The sequence below is a fragment of the Henckelia pumila genome, chromosome 4 (assembly GCF_033568475.1).
Source record: "Henckelia pumila isolate YLH828 chromosome 4, ASM3356847v2, whole genome shotgun sequence".
Classification (NCBI taxonomy): Eukaryota; Viridiplantae; Streptophyta; class Magnoliopsida; order Lamiales; family Gesneriaceae; genus Henckelia; species Henckelia pumila.
This window is the reverse complement of record NC_133123.1, coordinates 230,925,418-230,948,473: the sequence shown is the minus strand read 5'-3', so window position 1 is coordinate 230,948,473 and position 23,056 is coordinate 230,925,418. Positions and strand designations below refer to the sequence as shown.

General features: G+C 34.4%; 2 protein-coding genes across 2 annotated transcripts; both read left to right on the top strand.

Annotated features, from left to right (window-relative positions):
- Window positions 1-7,262: 7,262 nt before the first annotated feature.
- On the top strand, window positions 7,263-10,505 carry LOC140862886 (uncharacterized). The gene is made up of 2 exons (XM_073265920.1): window positions 7,263-9,566; window positions 9,873-10,505. Exons 1-2 carry the CDS (start codon window positions 7,263-7,265, stop codon window positions 10,503-10,505), a joined length of 2,937 nt encoding a protein of 978 aa, XP_073122021.1.
- A 3,542-nt stretch (window positions 10,506-14,047) lies between these two features.
- LOC140894621 (uncharacterized) lies at window positions 14,048-15,681 on the top strand. Its single transcript, XM_073303183.1, has 4 exons — window positions 14,048-14,150; window positions 14,232-14,295; window positions 14,489-14,587; window positions 15,555-15,681. The coding sequence occupies exons 1-4, from the start codon at window positions 14,083-14,085 to the stop codon at window positions 15,651-15,653; spliced, it is 330 nt and encodes a 109-aa protein (XP_073159284.1). The 5' UTR covers window positions 14,048-14,082; the 3' UTR covers window positions 15,654-15,681.
- The last annotated feature ends 7,375 nt before the right edge of the window (window positions 15,682-23,056 follow it).

Below are 23,056 nucleotides of genomic sequence, written 5' to 3'. Positions count from 1 at the left end.
ATCGTGGAATCCTCTTGCTTTCGTCTTATCGTACTATGACTATCAACATGTAACAAACCTCATAAGTCTATTCAACTTATAGATCCATGGATTATACGACTCTATCTTTTTATAAAATCTCATTTCGGTACAATTATAACATATAAAATCATTTCAAAGTTGACCAATATTCAAAGATTCAAAAAACAAAATAATAAAGTCAAGAATGCGTAAAAACCAAATTCAATCTTCAAAAAAATAATCAAAACATATTTTTGAGGTTAGGATCCCCTTAATCCCAACAAAATAAAAGAGAAAATAAGAAAACTAGTTTTTGTGGTTGTTTATTTTTCTCGAGTTCTTCATGTGGCATCCCTTTTCTCACTTTCCTTTCTCTCTTGATGGATCCTCTTCAATTTAGTCGCCCAAATATCGCTCTAAGAATTATTGTATCCTTTTTATATCCTTGAAAGCCTGTCAAATAAAGCCCACAAATCAAGACTTTAAAATTTAGAAATATGCTTTTCCTATTTTTCTGTGCATCGCACATAGGCGCCGAAAAATGGAACCTAGGCGCTTGATTTTATTCTCCCAGGGCGCGGATGCGCCCTGGTGCAATGCAGGGGTGCTGCCCTTGCCTTCTCGTCAGCTTTGAGGCACCCTGTGTTCTGCTTAGGCGTAAAATGTTATGTCTGGGTCTTCCAAATATGCCTTCCCGAGCTTCGATTTTGGTATTTTTTCTTACAAGAAGTCTTAAAATATGAGTAGACCATAAAGGTCAAAAAATTAAATTTTGGACATAAATATGGAATACTCAAAATATATGTCGATAATATACCAAATATTGTACTCATTTTCATGCAAATTTCGACTTCTATCAACCCCCCATACTAACCTTTTGCTAGCCCTCGAGAAAAATAGGTTATAAACTAAATGATGAGAAAATATATTCATGCACAATATTTATTCGAGAAGCCTCAAAGAGTTAATCACGAACTTTCCCTTTTTTCTTTAAAATGAATCTCAATTAATGCACACATTAAAATCTCTCATATTACACCCTTGAAAAGAAAGTGAACGTGTGTGTGTGTGATATTGTTCAAAGTGTCATGTGTTTCATGTAAATCCAGTTGCCCCAGATGAGTCAAGTGACATGTCGATACAAGTATAGTTTCTACACACTTCTTCTCTGCTATTACTGACTGAAAAAATGTAAGGTCCAAAAATCCACTAGCTTGATCACGATCAATTTAAATTATTTATATGATTTTATGCATGAAATTTACATATTATGTGTAATTTTTATGATGACATGTTATGCCGATGTTTAATGTTTGCATCTAGTATAATGTTTTTAGGTTAGACTTAATTCTAGACTGAGGGACGATACTAGCATTCAAATGCGATAAGAAAAATATTTCATGTTTACATAAGTTTATGTTGGTGAGATTTTTATTTTTAAGTGAGTGGAGAAAATTTAAAAGTTTAGGTTTATGGGCCGACTTCCAAGCCTATTAACCACAAGTAGAGTAAGTGTCTAAATCATTCACTTTTCTCAAAATTGACCGCATACTCTTTTTTGCTCTCCCAAACCCTTCTCACGTTCACACACTGCACTAAGTTGTGATCGATCTCGTCAGTTCGAGGTTAAAAACGACTCAAGGAACAGTTTAACACTAGTAGAATTTCTATCTTTTACTTCGGCACTTTTTACTTCAGCATTTAGTAATTACGAAGTAAAATGTAACAATCAACTTCGGTAATAACACGGGCGAAGTAAAAGTGCACATTTTACTTCGGTATTTTAAAAACCCGGGCTTCACTAATAATTTTTGTAGCCTTTTACTTCGGCATTTTATTTTTGCCGAAGTAAAAAGTAAAAAAAATAAAAATTTTAATTATAAATGCTGAAGTAAAAAGATGAATCGGATCCCTTTCTTGAACCGGGATTTTATAAGTACATTTCTTTACTTTTACACTTGGTAAAAAAAGAAATCCAACACCTACTGCTCGCGATCCCCTTTCTCCTTCAACTAAGAGGCCGCCGATTTGCATCTCCAACCATCCACCACCGTCGTGAACCACTCGCCAACGCCGTAATTTGACAGCCCAAGGTCTAAATCCTTCTGTTTTGGTATCAATTTGGGTTTTTCGGCGTTTTGGAAGATTTTTTCCTTTTTTTTACGTGAATTTGGGTTCTTGTTTTTTTACATGAATTCAAATTTTCCCTTTTTATTTATGTTTTACGTGTTTCGAAAGACGTTTTGTTCTTGTTGTTTGATCTAGAAAACTACAAATATGTATGCTCTGCTACCAATATACCGTTGTGATTGCCTTTTTCATAATGGATTCACGCCTGCTTTTTCTTTATCCCAGAGTTCTTGCGCTCTTATCCAGTTTTTGTAATTCCCTTGCAAGTGTTTTGTTCAAATTATGCCTATTGGGCACTGCCATCAAGTTCATTATTTCCTTCCTGCAAATAAAATTTCTGATTTGAGATTTTGAATTTATCCCGTGTCTATTAAAAATGAATTCAGTAGTCTAATTTACTTGAATGCCTTATTTAAAAATGCCATAAAAGAACCTCCCAACTTTCACTCTTGAGAAAACGGATGGAAGGCTTCTCTTTTGCAAATAATTTTTGCTCTCTTCCACCAGAAATCCATGGCTTGCGTGCTCAACTTTCACTCTCGAGAAAACGGACGGAAGCCTTGTTTCTTGACAAAGTGTAGTGATTACTTTCGTTAGAAAAGAATTCACGCTGCATGATTTTTTTTGTGATTTTGTTTAATGATATGCATGCATATGATTGTAACTTTTTGTCTCTATATTGATTATTGGATTGTTGTAGGTACAATCATTGAACGCGACCGAGGTATACTTGTTCTTGAAAGTTTCGATTGATTCTTTATGTATATACTTGTTTTAAGCTTGATTTAGTTTGAATGACTTTGAAGCTCTATCACAGCCTAATTCGAAGCCTAAGATTACAGTAATGATCGAAGCCCCTAAGTCATGCATTTAAAATGTTTGTGTTCATATTGTCTATAACAAATAATTATTTTTAGTTTGGCAATATATGATGACAATTATTTCCTCGTGTGGCCACCCACCACCATGCCCTCACGATTCATCATACAAACTGCATCAAAAACCGAGTTCGAAATGGAAATGAGTAACATCAAAACCTGTCATGAGCATGCATTTCTTCATATTTTTGGAACTATGAGTAATGACTTGTTATTTAACAAAAATTACAGTTTAATAGTCAAAAGTTGCACTCCAAACAATACGAAAACTCTATTAGAGTACTCGTGGAAGAATAATGTTGATACCTTTTGCTTTTGGAGTCCCAAGTCTGAGTTTTATTCAAAACGTTTCTTTTATTTGATAGAGAGAATTTTCACTCTTCATCCATAGAATTTTTCCTCTTTTGCCATATAGTTTATTAGCAATCGTGTTTTGAAGTGTATACATCATAGTGTAAATAAATCGAATGTTGATTGTATTTCATTTTCTTTCAATAATCGAGTTCAAGTTTTTCATTCTAAAGTTTGAATTTGCCTTTTAAATACATTACTGAAGTAATTTTACAATAACACCACCAAGTCTCTTTTTGTCATGTCTCCATCTGTTTGCTCTCATGCTTTGACAGTAGGTTTAGCGCGTGTGTAGCTTAGAAATTGAGTTGAATGAACTTGAATAGTACAAATTTTTAATCTACATTATGAAGCAAACTTGTAGTGCTCTGTGTTGTCTTTGATTTGGCACTAGAAACAGGTCATTTGAATTAAAATTTAAAGGGATATGCCCATTTTTGTGAAACTGCACTATATGAAGAATAATTTCTTGCACCTACTGTCATTTTGAAATTTGGTATTGTTCAAAGCATATTTCGAGGTTTAAATTCACATGAAACTTGTATATAATTTTTTTTTCTTTGATATGCCCTTAGTTATAACTCATTCGGATGTAAAATGAATTTTATATAAATTTTCTACTGAACTTGCTCCAATATGCGGAAAACAGAATATCTGAGTTTTAGGTCTGTACTTGTAGATAGATTCAAGCCTATTAGATGATTTTATTTGGAAAGTCTTTAAGAAGATGAAATGTAGCAAAATGAGTAGCTTTCATTTCCAATTTATAGAACTAGTTTTGAATGAGAAATGAATTAAATATGATTTTTACACTATCGGCTGACGAATCTGGCATTCGGTTTTTGCCTTGTTGCATGTACTGTCTATATAAGTCCAATTCGACAGACTACACAGACTTCTTTCTCAGCTTCTGCAGAAACTTAGATCAAACATTCAAGTAATGATTTTCATCAGGAGGATTATAAATCTTGTGATGGCTGTTGGTTATTTCCTTTTCTTTTATGTATATAGTAAGTGTTTGTTTTTTATTTGACATTAGTATAGATTGCAGATTCTGTTGTTGTTGATAATTATTCAAGTGTTAGATTTTGTACTGCAATGGATTATTGCCTACAAGATTTGGCTAATAACTAATTTTGACTCTCGCAGTAAGATGGTTCTTTTTGTGTTTTTTGTGTTGGCATGCATGTTTCTTGCACACTGAAAGTATTAGCTTTGTGCCTGGTTTCCTCAGGTGTGGAAATATTAATTGGGCAAAGCACCTAAAATGTAACATCTGCGATACTAACAAACCTGGACATAGCGAGGGGTGTGTGAGTTTTATTCAAAACGTTTCTTTTATTTGATAGAGAGAATTTTCACTCTTCATCCATAGAATTTTTCCTCTTTTGCCATATAGTTTATTAGCAATCGTGTTTTGAAGTGTATACATCATAGTGTAAATAAATCGAATGTTGATTGTATTTCATTTTCTTTCAATAATCGAGTTCAAGTTTTTCATTCTAAAGTTTGAATTTGCCTTTTAAATACATTACTGAAGTAATTTTACAATAACACCACCAAGTCTCTTTTTGTCATGTCTCCATCTGTTTGCTCTCATGCTTTGACAGTAGGTTTAGCGCGTGTGTAGCTTAGAAATTGAGTTGAATGAACTTGAATAGTACAAATTTTTAATCTACATTATGAAGCAAACTTGTAGTGCTCTGTGTTGTCTTTGATTTGGCACTAGAAACAGGTCATTTGAATTAAAATTTAAAGGGATATGCCCATTTTTGTGAAACTGCACTATATGAAGAATAATTTCTTGCACCTACTGTCATTTTGAAATTTGGTATTGTTCAAAGCATATTTCGAGGTTTAAATTCACATGAAACTTGTATATAATTTTTTTTTCTTTGATATGCCCTTAGTTATAACTCATTCGGATGTAAAATGAATTTTATATAAATTTTCTACTGAACTTGCTCCAATATGCGGAAAACAGAATATCTGAGTTTTAGGTCTGTACTTGTAGATAGATTCAAGCCTATTAGATGATTTTATTTGGAAAGTCTTTAAGAAGATGAAATGTAGCAAAATGAGTAGCTTTCATTTCCAATTTATAGAACTAGTTTTGAATGAGAAATGAATTAAATATGATTTTTACACTATCGGCTGACGAATCTGGCATTCGGTTTTTGCCTTGTTGCATGTACTGTCTATATAAGTCCAATTCGACAGACTACACAGACTTCTTTCTCAGCTTCTGCAGAAACTTAGATCAAACATTCAAGTAATGATTTTCATCAGGAGGATTATAAATCTTGTGATGGCTGTTGGTTATTTCCTTTTCTTTTATGTATATAGTAAGTGTTTGTTTTTTATTTGACATTAGTATAGATTGCAGATTCTGTTGTTGTTGATAATTATTCAAGTGTTAGATTTTGTACTGCAATGGATTATTGCCTACAAGATTTGGCTAATAACTAATTTTGACTCTCGCAGTAAGATGGTTCTTTTTGTGTTTTTTGTGTTGGCATGCATGTTTCTTGCACACTGAAAGTATTAGCTTTGTGCCTGGTTTCCTCAGGTGTGGAAATATTAATTGGGCAAAGCACCTAAAATGTAACATCTGCGATACTAACAAACCTGGACATAGCGAGGGGTGTGTGAGGTATATGTATTATGTTTTTAGCCTTTTGGTTGTCTGATTATTTTTTCTTCTGTAATTTTCTACCACTACATGGGCTTTCTGATATTGAAGCAATATGTTTTTAATTGTAAACTCTGAAATTTCTTGTCGAATGATTTTGTTACAGATCAGATGAATATATAATTGATTTCTTGTATTGCTGTTTTTTCCTCCCTCAAATTATCATGTGTAAAAATCTTTTGAGTCGTAGAGGACTGTATAGCTGGATGGGTTTGTACCTGCTTCCTCAATTGTATGGTTCACTGCATTGTTAACATCAACTGAGTGTCATTGTTTTCCCTTGGATTTAGCTAGCTATTGGACTTATTTGTGGAAAGGCAAATATATATGTATCCTTGATAGAGCGTGTTTTCAATTTGGTAATGTTTTAATTTAATCAGCTGTTGCAACGACATGTGATCAGTACCCGCATATGTAACATTTAACAATGCGTTTTAATTTAATCTAACAAATCTGAACATGGATTCTTGCACTACACATTTAACAAGTTTTTATGGAATCTGATTTTAACTTTCTGGATGCTTTTGTAGTGGAGCATTAAGGGCTCAAAAGAGAATTTAAAAGACTACGAAACTTGTATAAGCAGCAAACTTCACTGCCGCAACAAAATCAGGTATTTTTAGAACTTGTTCTGCTTTGGTGGAGTTTTAATGTGCTTTGAAATTAAACCTGATTGCATATTTTATCCCTGTGCTTTCAATATTTTGATTATATGATGATTCATTGTTTGCGTCAGGAATTTCATTTTTTATGATACTGAATCCATCCAAATTAAAGGACAATGTGTCTTTCACTATTTTTTATTTTTTAAATCAATGTTGCAATATTTAATCTATTTATTGTATTTTAATCGAATATAATTTCACAATTTATATTGGTTGGAGAGTCGCAGTAACTAGTGTTTGAAGTGAAAATCACTAAATGATTGTCATGTAATTAAAATTTTTAATTATGTTTTATTATAACTTATCTTTATTTAATTCTTTGTTGAAGGTAAGTTGTTAATTATGGATAAATCTTGGATTCACTCTGATAGAAGGTCGAAACAATATGAGGAGGGTGTGGAACAGTTCATTAGCGGTTGTTTACAAAATTCCCATATTGACTCGAATTTAATTCATTGTCCTTGTTGCAAATGTAAAAATCTGAAGAAAGGACCGATTACGTCCATTCGAGAGCATCTTTATTTCCATGGTTTTAGTCAGAATTATATGACTTGGATTTGGCATGGCGAGTCTGCCGAAAATGATAGAATGAATTTAAGCACCAACCAGGAGCCAATTGGTGATTATAATGACGACTTTGAAACCGCTAATATGTGTGAGGCAGCATATGATAATTATACAGAAAATCTAGAAGCGTTTATGAAATTTTTGGAGGAAGCAGAGAAACCTTTGTACAATGGATGTACACGTTACACAAAGTTGAGTGCACTTGTAAAACTATACAACACCAAAGCAAGGCATGGGATGAGTGATGCTTTATTTTCAGATCTACTAACGGATTTTGGGGATATGCTGCCAGATAATCACAATCTACCATCCTCAACGTATGATGCAAAAAAAACGTTGAGTTGTCTGTCGTTGAGTCATGAAAAGATCCATGCTTGTTCCAATGATTGCATTCTTTATAGGAAACAATATAAGGACTGTGTAAGTTGCCCTAAATGTGGATCGTCGCGTTGGAAGCTAAACAAGAAGAACATTGAGAAGAAAGGTATTCCTGCCAAGGTGATGTGGTATTTCCCTCCCATACCAAGATTTAAGCGCATGTTCAAATCTTTAGAGACATCAAAGAATTTAACTTGGCATGCAGAAACCACAAGAGTTGCTGGTCAGTTACGTCATCCATCTGATTCCCCATCTTGGAGGTTGGTGGATCATATGTGGCCCGACTTCGAACGTGAACCAAGAAATCTTCGCCTAGAACTTGCAGCTGATGGCATTAATCCTCATAGCAATCTTAGTAGTCGGTATAGCTGCTGGCCAGTCATGTTGACTACCTATAATCTTCCTCCAAGCATGTGTATGAAGAGGAAATTCATCATGCTAACTATGCTCATTTCAGGGCCTAAACAACCAGGAAATGATATAGATGTTTACCTCGAGGTGCTAGTTGAAGATTTGCAACGATTGTGGGAAGGAGTTGATGGCATTTATTATGCTTATCGAAGACAGTTTTTCACCCTTAAAGCAGTCTTATTATGGACCATTAATGATTTTCCTGCCTATGGTAACCTTAGTGGATGCACTACACATGGTTATTATGCATGTCCAGTATGCGGAGAAGATACTTGTGCAAATCATTTGGAAAATGGGAAGAAAATGTCATTTGTTGGTCATAGACGTTTCCTACCAATGTTTCATCCCTATCGAAGGCAAACTAAGGAATTCAATGGCATGGAAGAACATGGAGAAAAATCCACACCATTATCTGGGGTTGCCTTGTTTGACAAGCTTGCGGACATAAGATGTGATTTTGGAAAGAAGGTTAGTGTGAAAGGTAAAAAGAGAAAAAAATCAAAGGAGAATAATGTGGAAGACAGCAAAGAAGAAAAATATTTAGGGGAAACAGATTTTAAAAAATGTTGGAAGAAAAAGTCAATTTTTTTCAATCTTCCTTATTGGAAACATCTTCATGTTAGGCATTGTCTCGATTTGATGCACATAGAGAAAAATGTCTTTGAATCCCTCATTAATACTTTGATGAATGTTAAAGGAAAATCTAAGGACAATCTGGCAGCTAGGCTGGACATGCTTCAAATGGGAGTTAGGCCTGAATTGACACCTAAATTTGGAGAAAAAAGAACATATCTTCCTCTTGCTGCATGCTCATTCACAAAAAAAGAGAAGTTACAAGTGTGTCAATCATTAATGGATATAAAAGTTCCAGAAGGTTACTCATCGAACACGAAGAATCTTGTGTGCTTGTCTGAGCTGAAGTTGACTGGCTTGAAATCCCATGATTGTCATGTTCTAATGCAGCAACTCCTACCAATACTCATTCGTGATGCGTTGCCAAAACATGTTAGATACGCCATCATAAGATTATGTTTTTTCTTCAAAGATATTTGTTGCAAGGTTATAGATGTAGCCAAGTTAGATAAGCTGCAATCTGATTTGGTTGTTACACTTTGCTTATTGGAGCAGTATTTTCCCCCATCTTTCTTCGACATTATGGTGCACTTAACAATCCACCTTGTTCGAGAAGTCCGATTATGTGGACCTGTCTACTTTCGGTGGATGTATCCATTCGAAAGATGCATGAAGGTGTTTAAGAGTTATGTTGGCAGTCGAAAACATCCTGAAGGTTGCATTGTTAAGAGATATTCAGCGGAAGAAGCAATTGAGTTTTGTTCTGAATACCTCAACGGACTTGATCCTGTTGGGGTCCCTCAATCAAACCGAGACCCCAAATCCAATGTTCCTGGATTTTTAGCATGCAAAACACCAATTGTAGTGCCGCAAAGTGATATGCAACAAGCACATTTGACTGTTCTGGAAAATACAGAAGAAGTATCTCCCTACATAATGTAAGTTCAACTCATTAATATATAATTCTGCACATTTGTGACTATCAAAATATGTTTATTAAAAAATATTATACATAATATTTCCACAGTGAACATAAAACCTTTTTGAAGTCCATGTTTCCGAAAAAAGAGAAAGATGAAAAATGAATACAAGATGCTCACAATAAGAGGTTCATTGATTGGTTTCGCGCAAAGGTTAGTTAGATGAAAAAATATTTATTAAAAAATTTGCAGTGAGCATGTTTTATCTAGTATTTTAATCACTCTTTTCTAATTGAATACATGTTAGGTGGCTGCTGAAATAGATAGTTGCAATGGTGGAACGACATCGACATTGACATGGCTAGCTCATGGACCACGCCCGCAAGTCATTAAGTACAGTAGTTACGTGATAAATGGCAACTTATACCAAACAAAGGCGCGGGATGATGATAGAGTTTGCCAAAACAGTGGGGTTTCTCTAGTTGCTAGCACCATGCTTGTCTGTAGTGCCAAAGATAAAAATCCCTTGATTGCTGATGTGTCTTTTTATGGAGTAATTGAAGAAATATGGGAATTAGACTATCATCAATTTCAAGTTCCTCTTTTCAAGTGCGCTTGGGTTGCAAATGATAAGGGAGTAATAAACAACGATGAATGTGGCTTCACTTTGGTCAACATGAACAAAAGAGGGCACAAGAATGATGAATTTTCCCTTGCAAGTCAAGTCAATCAAGTTTTTTATATTGATGACCCATCAAAAAAAGGATGGTCAATTGTGCTCCCAGTGCCAAATAGGTGCTATGAGGGGGAGGATGATGGTTGGAATAGTATTCCAGAGTCTCGACCAATTGATGATGTTGAGACTCATGATATACCTATTCACGAAAGATACTTTAGAGCGGAAAACGAGGGTGTCTGGGAAACGAACAAGAAAAAATGATGTTTTGTACTTTATGCCATGTTTTGTTATGTATAAGCAAAGACACTTTATGTGTTGTAAAAACATATGTTATGACCCGTTTATTAGTATTATTATTATTGTTGTTGTTATTATTTACTTATTTTTTCTTATTGTTATTATTTGTGTCTTTTGAATTCTTGTTATTATTTATGACATTTGTGTTATCATTATTATTTAACGTTTGTTTTCAAAACATTTATGCAGTGTTAAACATATATAATGAGTCAAAGAAAACATAAAAAGAAAGTTTCAGTTGAGCAGCTTCAAGAATTAGATGCTGATGAAAATCATGGAGATGAAGAGGAACTTGGGCTTACTGATGGAGAAGCACATCATGTAAATATTCAAAAGAAGCGAGGCCCTACATTGATGGCTAAAGTAAGTACAGCTGCAAGATGGGGAAAAAAAACGAAGATCGATTAAGATGATATGGGGCGGCCAGCATACAAAGCAAATGGTAGGGCACTACAATCATACATTGGATCCATTGCTAGATCTATGGTGCCAATCAATATAAAATCGTGGCCTGATGTTCCAGAAAACATCAAACAAAAAGTGTGGGAAGAGATCTCGGTGAGTTCAAGATTTTATTTCAATAATGGCATTACAATCTTGCTTGATTATCCATAAGCTGACTTTAGTTGTTCGCCCTTTATAATTGGACCATAACTATTTTGTTATGTTGCCTTCTTTCCTCCTTTATTTCTGATTTTGTTAAGAATAATTTAGTCTGATAGCTTAAGGAAAATATGAAAATTAATTGCATCCATTCATTATACTTTGTCATTCTGACATTTTGAAAGTTATGCATTACACAATTCTTGTTGTAATCTTAGGCATGATATGTGTATGCTTCTACTTTGTACTCGGTCAGTGATGATTGATTATTTCTGGAACTTCTTTATTACTAAAATAATGATAGTGTAGCATGTTTTTTTATGATTAGATCCAGCTAACCAATTCTGAAAAATAGTAAAACTTTAAATTGTTTCAACCTTAATTACCTATTTGATGAACATTTCTTATTTTATTGTACAGTTTCACCTAATGGTATATATCATATGAAATAAAATCCAACATTTTCTGTTGCAGAATGTCTTCGAGGTAGCGCCAGAAAGTCAGTCTTCGGTGATGAGTTTAGCAGCTCAGAAATGGCGAGATTTCAAAAACAAATTGACCAGCAGATTTGTTTGGCCTAACAGAGATAATCCTGAAAAATTGATTTCTCCGCCTAGTCAGTATCAACTCCCAATAGCAGATTGGAAGGAATTTGTGAATGCGAGACTAGATCCATCATGGGAGGTACTTTGATGACAATTTTCATGTTTCTTTTAAAAATTATTAATTCCATACTTAAACTTATGAACAAAATGATTTAGGCTACTCACGAAAAGCAAAAAGAACGAACAATGCACTGTAGATATCACCACAAAATGTCTCGAAAGGGTTACATCGGATTGGAGGCTGAACTGGTAAGCTATGCATCATTCTATTTTTAATTTTCAGAAAGTAATTAATGTTCGTAAGATGAAAATTTTGGGATTGTAGAGGGAGAAAAACATAATTGCTGAAGACGAAGTAGTTGATAGATCGATTCTTTGGCGAAAAGCTCGTGAAGACAAATCTGGAATCATTACGAGTCCGGAAACATCAGAAGTTGCTGAAAAAATTGTAAATGTTTAGTTTTATCAATCACCATATTCCCTAGATATATTAAATTTTTTCGATTGATTTTTTATGTCTCATTTGTAGGATGACTTATTGGAGAAAAAGGAAAAAGGAGAATTCAAGGTTTCTGGAATGAATGATGTTTTAACCACTGCCTTAGGAAGTCAGGAACACCATGGAAGGGTTCGAGGTGTGGGAGGATTTGTAAAACCTCACGTTTTTTTAAGACTCCAAGAAAAAAGAGGGAATCATTCCAGAAAACTACGACGGGAAACAGCAATGAACAATTGGAGGAGACTAGACTTTTGAAGGCTGAATTAGAGAAGTTGAAGGCTCAACTTGCTAGTGTTTTGCCAATCATCAATGATCGAAGTTCTGAGATTTTAGCATCAAACAAGTCCTCAGAAATTCAATGTCCAAAGCAAAAACAATCGAAGGATATGGATCCAAAGTTGTCAAAGGATTTGGAAGATTTTTATGAATGCGGCCCTCCTGACATGAAGGTTCGATATTCATATGTTTCATGGGAAATTTGATTTTTTTAATCACATTTTACATATGTATATATAATAATTTATTGTTCTTAAAGGGTAAAAAATGCCACCTTGCCGTCAAAAAATGTGAAAATGTGGTGGCGTATGGCACAGTAATTTCAGAGGGAGGCCCAAATGTCATGATTCACAATGTTCCACTTGGGGAAGAGAACTTCAAGGTGTCTGTTGATGTTGTGTTAGATGAAACAGCAATGCTTCCAATCCCAATTAAGTCTGGACCAACAATCGTTACTGATGCAATTGGAGCCATTGTTGGTTGGCCTAAAGAGTTGGTAATTTTTCCAAAGAAAAAGGTATTGTGACCAAGTATACTGATTTTTAATTATGAAAATTGGGAGAGGAGATGATTTTATTGCTAACATTTAGAATATATATGTGTGTGTGTCTGTATGATCTCCATCTACAAAATTCAAGGAAAAATAGTTTGCATTTGTCTTGATTTGTATACTTATTGGTTTTTTTAGAAATATTCTCACGAATAATACACTTGCACTCTACATGTGTAGATCATTGGTTGAAGTTTATTTGAGATGAAGAGATGCATTTTGATTAATAATCGGGAATATGATTTCGTGTTGAAGATTTTGTTCACTCCCATCTTATTCTTTGCTTGTGCATTATGATTTCTTTTAAGCACATGCTTTGTTCATGACATAAGAATGTTGCTTGCTGCTCTGTAGAAGGAGAGACAGCAACCATTTGCTATTTCGGATGTTGTTGGTCAGCGTGAGAAGTTCAAGGACGTTGAAAAAACATTACCCATGGCATGCAAGTATATATACTCGTATGTTGTTAGGTTGATGGAGGAATATGACAGCATCTACGTGAAGTTTGATGATGCTATGTTTGGACGTCCTCAAGGAGCACGGTTGCTGAGACAAGATATCATATCCTTTATGGAGATGAGAGAGATAGGTGCCGGACATATTTTGGTTTATATGGGGTAATTTTGTGTCTAACCTTCAATGTTTGCATATTAAATATTTTATTTGGAACTTGTCACTCTTGAAAAGATTTCTCATCATGTTTGTAATCTTTATTGCAGTCACCTCTATAAATATTTGAAGGAAGCAAACCGGGCTGATAGTATTTCATTTGTGGATCCTGGCCACATACCTACATGCCCAATTGACAGAGATGGCAGCCACTTATCACAGCATATTGCTAACCAGTTGGAAGCAGTGTGTAGAGACAGCATATGCCTCATCCCATACAACACTGGGTATGATTTTAATTATATAAAAATTCATACTGCATGATATTCAATGTTATATTTTTTTTTTATTTTTTGCCGGTACCATTGGATCTTGACTATCGTCAATGAAGATAAAAATATGATCTATTTGCTGGACTCTACTACTAACAGATGTCGAGATGAGGAATGGAAAAAGATAGTGACAAAGTAGGTAGTAGATTATGTTGACGAATCAATTCTCTTATACACATGAAAAAAAAAAAAAAATTTTGACTTTATCAAATGTAGTGGGGTCAAGATGTACAATGCTTCAAGAGGTATTCCTAGAGGGCCACTTTTTAAACAATTGACGGTATGTGTTGTGCTTACATATGAAAACATGAATGTGATTGCAATATTTTGATGGCGTTAAAGTACTGTACTATAGGGACTAGGGATGGTGTTTTAGTGTTATATTATATTTGAGAACTTTACTCATTTGCTTACCTAATTCAGTTTTTTTTTTCTAAACTTATTGCTGAAATATTTTTTTTATTTCATTGTAGGGTAATATAAAACAAAGTGGTTCGGTTGAATGCGGATTTTGTGTGATGAAGTATATGAAAGATATAGTTGAATGTGAAAATCTACATTTGGATAAAATGGTGAGTTTCCTTTTCATTTTATGATTTGGTTTACGTGAAAATCTGTTTCCATCCTTTTTTGCTACTTAGTTGCTCATAAATGAATCTGAAGTTGGCATCTGTTTTGAAGTTGGCGTTTTTGGCATTCTTCTTTCCAAACTTTCTGTCTTAGCACTATTAGTTTCCTTGTCTAGATTGACTGTCCCTTTCATATTATCAGACTTTTCCTCATAATGCAGGAGCTGTTTCGTATCAGGGTCAATAGCCAGAAACAGCTCCTCGTTTCCAACACGAGATTGACGAGTTACTGCAGATGGCTTCGACTGTTTAATCACCATTGTCATTACAGCATTGCTATCCTTTCTTCTTCTTTCCTTGTGTTCTTTGAGTACCTGTGAAAGTGACATGTTGCTCACGGTATCTCCAGTAACAAGGACAAAATCTCCTTGTATCTGCCAAGAGAAACAAATATAATCAGGAATCTAATTATAAGCTCAAAGAACGAAAAAATAGTATGTTTCACAGTTCGAATACTGGACCTCTTCAAAGGAAACTCAAACATAGCTCAAAATGTGTTTATCTGTTCTAAAGCTGTAAAGGCTAAAGTGAAGGAAGAATTTCTTATTCTGTTTGATTTTTCATTGGATTGACACAACCTTTTGTGGTATATATTCTCTCACCTACATGCTAAAGCAATCCATTGTTTAGAAATCAAATGATAAGCTTCTTTGACATGCATTGAACTCACTAAAGCCAGGTGAAAGAATACGGTTACTGCACTTCATAGTGCCAGCAAATTGTTATTGTTCTACTTCAAAAGATGAATGGTTATTGGTGCGAGTTGTTTCTCACTATGAGAAAATCAACCGAGGGAGGAAGAATACCATATAATTGCTTCTATGCCGCACTTCCTCACTGAGTTGCTCATAAATATGAATCCTTGATCTTAAATTTTATTCTAATGTATTTTATTTTTTTTACATTTCAGTATTCAGGATCCATCAGGAACCAATATTACGACCAAGCTCAATTTGACGAAATTAGAAGTGAATGGAGCGAATTCGTCTACTCCTATGTAGGTTCATAAATTGGTCATATGCACGTTGGGATATATGCATAATACTTTTATTGATGGATATACTTTTGGATGGATATTTTATCAATCTTTTGTAGAAATACTCGTGGATGCATAATTTTATATTGATGGATGTACTTTTGGATGGATAATTTATCAATCTAATTAGTGTATTTTACGTTTCAGATATATATATATATATTAATGGTGTTATTGTATCTAATTAAAATTGTTTAATGTTGATTTAGTGATACATATATTTTTACTTCATCAATCAATGTAAAAGCCGAAGCCATATGTAGTTTATTACTTCGTCAATTAATGAAACTGCTGCAGTAAGGGCATGTTTTTACTTCGCCAAGTTACATAACATTTGAAGTTAAATAGAGCATTTACTTCATCACTCAATGTAAATACCGAAGTCATATATGTTCTATTACTTCGTCACTTAAGAAAACTGCCGAAATAAAATACGCGTATTTAATTCGTCAGTCAACGTAAATGGCAAAGTTATAGATGTTATATTACTTCGTCACATAATGTAAATGCTGAAGTAAAAAGCATGATTTTACTTCAGAACCGGTCCAATATGAAGCGAAGTAAAATGGTACCCTATTACTTCGGTAATTTCATGCCTAATACTTCGATTATTAAGTGAAGTAAAATGGTACCTATTACTTCACGTGCATCTACTTCGGTACTTATCTATCTACGACTTCAGTTAATATACGAAGTAAAAGGCCTAAATTCTACTAGTGTAAAATCCAACCCTTGAAGATCGGGCAAGTTTTTCAACATTTTAAAACCACTATTAAAGAATATAGGTATTTTCATATGAATCCTAGATGTGTATGCTTGTGTTTTTATGCATGATCCACGAAGAAATTTTGAAGTATGACATAAGATTGTGAAGTGTGGTGTGTTCCGAATGTTTTTGGTGTAAATGTATTGAGATTTATGGAGTTTGGTGTGTAATTTCAGAAACTTGGTGTGTGTATTGTGTTCATAGAGGTTTTGAATCAAACTTTTGAAAAGATGAGTTGTTGTTGGATTCCTTTTGAGATTTGGAAGTTTTTATGTTGGTTAATCGTTCTTTTTAAAGTGTGGGTGATTATTTTCTCTAAAAGGGTTCGAATGGGATCGTAAAAGGTCAAAATACCATGTTTTTATGCCTAGATCGTGCAGCTTCGGACTGCTTGGAAAACCCAGGCAGGACGCAATGCAGCTAGGCGGGATTTTTTACTGTCTATGCACCAGAGGGGGCACCTAGGCGGAAATTTTTTACCGCCTAGGCGGAAATAGTTCTGTCCAACTTTTTCAATTTTCGCATTTGAAGTCCTAAAATTAATTTTATGATTTCTTAAGCTATTTTTAAGTGTTTTTAAGACGGCTTATTGGAAAAAGTTTCAAATTTGAATGTCCGAGATGGATGGAACGACTTATGTGGATCGATGTAGTTATGTAATGCATATGTATGTTATATTTCCTCATGAAACCTATGTTACATTGAAAGTCATGAAATTTTATGATTTATGGCATGCATGATGCTATCATGACAGTTTTACGAGCATGAAATGATGAATTTATGAGATGTATGATGACGTATGATGTTGATGATTCATGAAAATATTTTGATGTTGTATGTACTTTTGTAGTGGCAATAAGAGACTAGTACTCTGGATTGATCCCAGGGAGGACTTTACAAATGATGTGCTTACGATTCGGAATGTTAGGACTGGCACCCGGGAATGAGCCCCAGGGAGAACCTTTCCAAAGAATGAAAGTTTAAATGTCCAATGACATATTGTAGTTGTACAACAAATCCGTGATCACAAAAACTAATGGTGTGCTCACAATGATGGTTGCCACAACTGCATGTATTTCATCCCCATTAATGTCAAGTTTTACTATATGTTCATGTTATGCCATTTATTTAAGTTTCAAGTTTTTATGCAAAGTTTTGTATAAATTTTATTGTTGAGTCTTTAGACTCACTATACTTGAATGGTGTAGGTAACGATGATGCTCTAGATAACTTTATTGATGATTATGGAGTCGGACTTGAAGAGGAGCAGATAGATGGGCCTGCGGGCGATGCATGAGCGCTATGTTATGAGAACAGATTTAATTATGCACGTCCTACTCGTGTTTTGTTGGAAGGAAACAAGTTTTAATGTCTTGCTAGGGTTTGGATTGTTGGACACCGATGTTTTGAATATTTTTTATGAGTGTACAATTACTTCTTTTAAATAAAGATTTTCTTATATTTTTTCAAATTTTTCCCATACTTTTATGAATGTATGTTTAGTAGCGTTCTCGAATTTTTGGGGCGTTCAAAAAAATATAATTTAACAAGGACTTATTTGGCTTGGGGTTGGGTGTGGGCTATCAAAAAAAAATTGGACCAAATATTACAATGAAGGACGTACAATGATTATTCATTTTTCACAATTAAAATTTTCATCTGATGTCCTTGACTCCTTACATTCCCATATTTTAGCCTTAAATTCATTTCGATACCAAATTATTTACTTATATAGGCTCCCTCTCCTTACTTTTCAACAATTTTTTTCCACCAATTCCCTTAGGTATTAATTATTGATTTTTCAGTTAAGGGTAGGAGTATAAGGCTTTCACAAAAAAATATTTTTGAATGGATTTTCAAAATTTGTTCTAAGTGCACTTCAATCTTTTTTGTTAAGAGATTGTTGGAAGAAATGGATAATTGAGAGTGAAACTTACACTGATTTGTCATAGGTCGCTAAGCAGTCTTGAAACTGATTTTGTCTAAGTTGCATGTAACTGGAATAAAATGGCACACACACGTTCACGCTAAACTGAAGATGTATTATGAAAGGTTGAGAGCATTTGTGTTTTTAAGTTGTAATAGGACTTCTCTGAGGCTATTTATCCCATGAATTGTTCCTACTTTGTTTTTGTTGTGTTCGTTGCATTGTCTGTCTTGCTCGAGGGCGAGCAAGATTTAAGCATGGGGGAGTTGATAAATATGTTTTTATGCATTTTTTTGTGCTATTTTCGAGTCAAGTTTGCATGCATTTATTATGTTTTTAGATTTGTTTTTGTTTAATTAATTTATTTATGTCATTAATGTGGTCTACATTTCATTTTCCTCGGTTTGAATGAAGGTGCAACGAAGAAAACAAGAATTTGGAACAAGAGAAGAGCCGCAAGAATGAATTACGGATCAGCCTTGATCAAAAAAATCGTTTTTAATTTTAGAGAGCTCCAAATCTGTTCTGCACCGTTCAAAATAAAGTCAAGATGTTTTGAAGCTGTTGTCCAAATTTTAGCTCGATCCGATGGCTAGAACTTGATATATGAATTTTTAAAAATCGTTGCACGCAATAGAAATTGTGGCGCTCGAGCGGGAAAATCATGCGCTCGAGTGCAAAACCTGATTCTAGAAAGTTGATTAAAATTTCGCGCTCCAGTGGGAATAAGCTGCACTCGAGCGCGAACCGGATTTCCAGAGGAGTACGTATTTTTGCGCGCTCGAGCGCGAATTTGCGAGATTGAAAAGTCGGAAATTCCTTGTGGCATAAGGAAATTAATTGGTACGAGTTTCGGACTATATAAATAGAAGATATAACATATTTTTGAAGGGATCCGAAGTTCTAGAAATTGGGGAAACGGAAGAGAGGCGACTCGAGGCTTGGAGTTTTTCTTCTCTTTTCTTTCTTAATTTTTGTTTGAATATTGTTTTCCATTATTGAGTAGTTTTTATTTAACCAAGACCGCGAGATTGGACCGAACAATTTTATGTTGAACATGTGGATTTTTATTTGAGATTTTTTATTTATATTTAATTATATATTGTTGGATTTATATTTTAGTCTTGTGAATAATCTGATCAATTGTTTACTTGCATGTTAATCGATTATAAGTCGACAGAGGAGGAATTGATTTTGATCACTCCAATAATTGACATATGGTTAAACCAACTAGAAATAGTATTCGGTTTCAGTATGCGGTTTTAGGTGAAAATTGAATTCTCATAATTCCCAATGCATTTGAATTTGATTAGAATTATGGAAATTAATCCGTCAATATTTGAATAGGTTTAACTGTTCTAGAAATAGACTGTTAAATAAATTTGAATTCCCCATGATTTAAGATTAAATCTGAATCCTAGATTTGCCACTTGTTTACATAATTTGTTTGGTACCTGCGTTTGTCTTGGTTGTTTTATTTTAATTAAATTTATTCTTTAAGCTATTTTAATTCTTATTGTTTTTAGTAATTAAATTTTTATTTAATTCTTCGCACTCTTATTTTTATTATTTTATCTAGATTAAGTTAAATAATTAAATCTTTAGAATTGACTACAGTCCCTGTGGGATAGATACTTGAACTCATTATCCACTTACTATTATTTGACCTAGTACACTTGCTAGTTGATACCGAATTTAGCGGTCACATGACAATAAAATATTTCCGTCTGATAAGTGTATTTTATACACTTACTATGTTTATGGTTTAAATTGTTAATTGCTTTGTTTCGAGCAGATTTATGCGTTGATTTTGTAGTTTGTGTACATGTAGAGAATTACGAAATTGTTAAGAGAAGAAGGAAAGAAATGAAAATGAAAAGAAAGAAGGAATAAATGAAGCGCTGTACTTTCTTGAAGAAAGCGCTATAGAGCTATTGTTTGTCGCCAAGGAGATGATTGAAGCGCTATCATGTTGTTTCATATGAAGTTTGGAAAATAAAGACGTAGCTTAAGCATGCCCGCCTGTTGAGTACTGAGCGCCCACCCCGTCGAGATACCAGAGTTTTAAAAATTCTCGGGAAGGAAAGTTTAAGATTTTATTGGGCTTCTTATTGGTTTTTGATGCAACATATAAAAGGATAGAATTGGAGAATTGAAAAGGGAGCCGCCGCATAACTCAGATAATTGGGGAGATATTGAACGTGATACTTGGAGAGAAGAGATCTAGGCAGAAGACGTGAAGAGCAGAGTTTGAAGATTGCGTTTTCCGGATACGGCATCGCATATTCGGCTTTGTTTTCTTTCTTTTATATTTATTAAATTCTGAATTTATGTCTATTTTTGTGAACATGAATTATTGTTATAAGAATTTTATTATGAACTAAATTTTTAGAGTTTAGAGGCTGATGTAGCCTGGTTGAGACACTTTTACGAGTCTTTAATTTTATTGGATTTAATTCCCTTAGATTAATTGTTTTTCTAGTATTGATTGTCGTTTCAATTACTTGATAAATAATTAATTTGTTGTATTTATTTGGAATCCGCCACTCGGGAGAGGGGATTTTGAATATGATCAATAGAATTTACACTGTTAATTATTTATATAGCTCGGGAGAGTATATAACTTTAATAGAGCCTTAAGAAGAACATTGTTTTACACATATATCACTGCAATTAGATTCTTAATAAGGATATTGGAATTGAACTGTAGTTGATACACTCTATTTGGCACTTGGGAGAGGGAAATAGAATAATATAAGTGTTCTTGGCTATTAATTGAAAGGACTTCATGAAAATAAATTAATTAGTAGTGAATGTTGTTAAAATCAGGTAAAGTCTAAACCTCTAGACCATTTTTTTCTCTGATTGATATTTCGTGTGCGTGCTACTAAAAATCCATTGATTATTTTATTTTTCTACAAACCTTTCAAATATTGATTTTCTAGATAAAGTTTAGACTATTCTAATTACAAGTACTGAATATTTTCATATTACTCCTCGTGGGATCGAATTATATTGGGGTTTGAGACATTACATTGGATTCGCAATCGAAAAACAAGGAAAAAATTTATGCAGCGTTGAAACTCGATATGAGCAAAGCATACGATAGGGTGGAGTGGAACTTTTTGGAAAGGATCATGCTTAGATTGGGGTTTGACCAGGTTTGGGTTACCAAGGTGATGTCTCTTTGCACTATGTGCTCAAGGAATTTCTTCTTTGTTCATTGCCCATGAAGCTTGCCATAAGTTTTCTGGATTGAGAATAGCTACAACTCCTCCATCGATATCCCATCTTTTCTTTGTCGATGACAGTCTCATATTTTTCAAAGCTAGTGTGGAGGGATGTTTTGGAATCAAAAACTGCCTTGCGATATATGAACGTGCCTCGAGTGAGCTCATTAATTTTGAAAAATCATCTTTGTCTTTCAGCCCTAATATCGATTACGGGTTGGCTGAACAGATCAAGACATCACTTTGCATCCCAATAATTCAGGGGCATGAGGTGTATTTGGGGCTTCCAACATTTACAACCCAGAATAAAAAACTGCAGTTTTGATACCTTGTTGAGAGGGTGGTCAAACGGATGAAGGGATGGAACAACAGATTCTACTCAATGAGTGGGAAAGAGATTTTGATTAGGTTGGTATTACAGACGATTCCAACATATGCAATGTCTTGTTTTCGTATTCTGGTCTCTATTTGCGAGGAAATCGAAATAGAGTGTGAGAACTTCTGGTGGGGAATAGATTAAGGCAAAAGAAAGTTACACTGGAAAACTTGGAAAGATCTATATAAGCCTAAGTGGTTGGGTGGTATGGGATTTTGACATCTTCAATCATTTAATAAGACATTGTTAGCTAAACAAGTATGGCGCATAATTACCCGCCCAGACTCTTTAGTAGCCAAGGTACTTAAATCTAGATATTTTAAACACAAAGATATCATGGGGCGGCTTTGGGAAGCAATCCATCTTTTATATGGCGGTTTATATGTTGGAGTCGATCTTTGCTAGCAAAGGGTCTTTACTGGCGAGTTGGTAATGGGGAGCAGATTCAAATGTTTAGTGATCGATGGATTCCTGGCTCTGAAATCCCATCTCCAAGCACAACTGATATCGAAAGATTTGGAACAGTCAATACACTTTTGGAAGCGGGCAGATGGAACGAGACTCTGGTCCGAACTTTGTTTGCACCTCACCATGCTTCGAAAGTCTTAAGTATTCCACTATATTCAACCCAACAAGATGATTCTAAATACTGGGTGTTTGAACGTAAAGGGAGGTACTCGGTCAGATCGGGATACATGTCAGAAATTGGGTGTTTTGAACCTCCTGTTAATTGCTCTAATGCTCAACAGGGTCAATGGTGGAACTATCTCTGAAGATTTCGAATCCCACCAAAAATTCGTGTTTTCTGGTGGCGCGTATTGCACAACATCATCCCTACGACTGCAAATCTGATTTGTCACCACATACCAATTCAGAACTGCTGCCCCCTGTGTACGCACGGACGCGACTCGACTTGTCATGCCTTTTTCTGGTGTCCGGTGATTAAATCCTATTGGAAGCAAATCGAGTTCTGGTCAGCCATAAAGCAGGTATGACATCTTGATATTATTGATGTGTTTTTATGGATGAAAAATGAGTTGGGAAGGAGGGCAATTGAATTATTTTCAATGTGTGCTT

Bases quoted from the DNA above. Each gene is read 5' to 3' on its own strand.
- LOC140862886 (XM_073265920.1), top strand. From the start codon at position 7,263: ATGACTTGGATTTGGCATGGCGAGTCTGCCGAAAATGATAGAATGAAT. The intron at 9,567-9,872 runs GTATCTCCCTAC...AATACATGTTAG, and splicing joins TTCTGGAAAATACAGAAGAA to GTGGCTGCTGAAATAGATAG.
- LOC140894621 (XM_073303183.1), top strand. From the start codon at position 14,083: ATGATCTATTTGCTGGACTCTACTACTAACAGATGTCGAGATGAGGAA. The intron at 14,151-14,231 runs GTAGGTAGTAGA...TATCAAATGTAG, and splicing joins TGGAAAAAGATAGTGACAAA to TGGGGTCAAGATGTACAATG. The intron at 14,296-14,488 runs GTATGTGTTGTG...ATTTCATTGTAG, and splicing joins CACTTTTTAAACAATTGACG to GGTAATATAAAACAAAGTGG.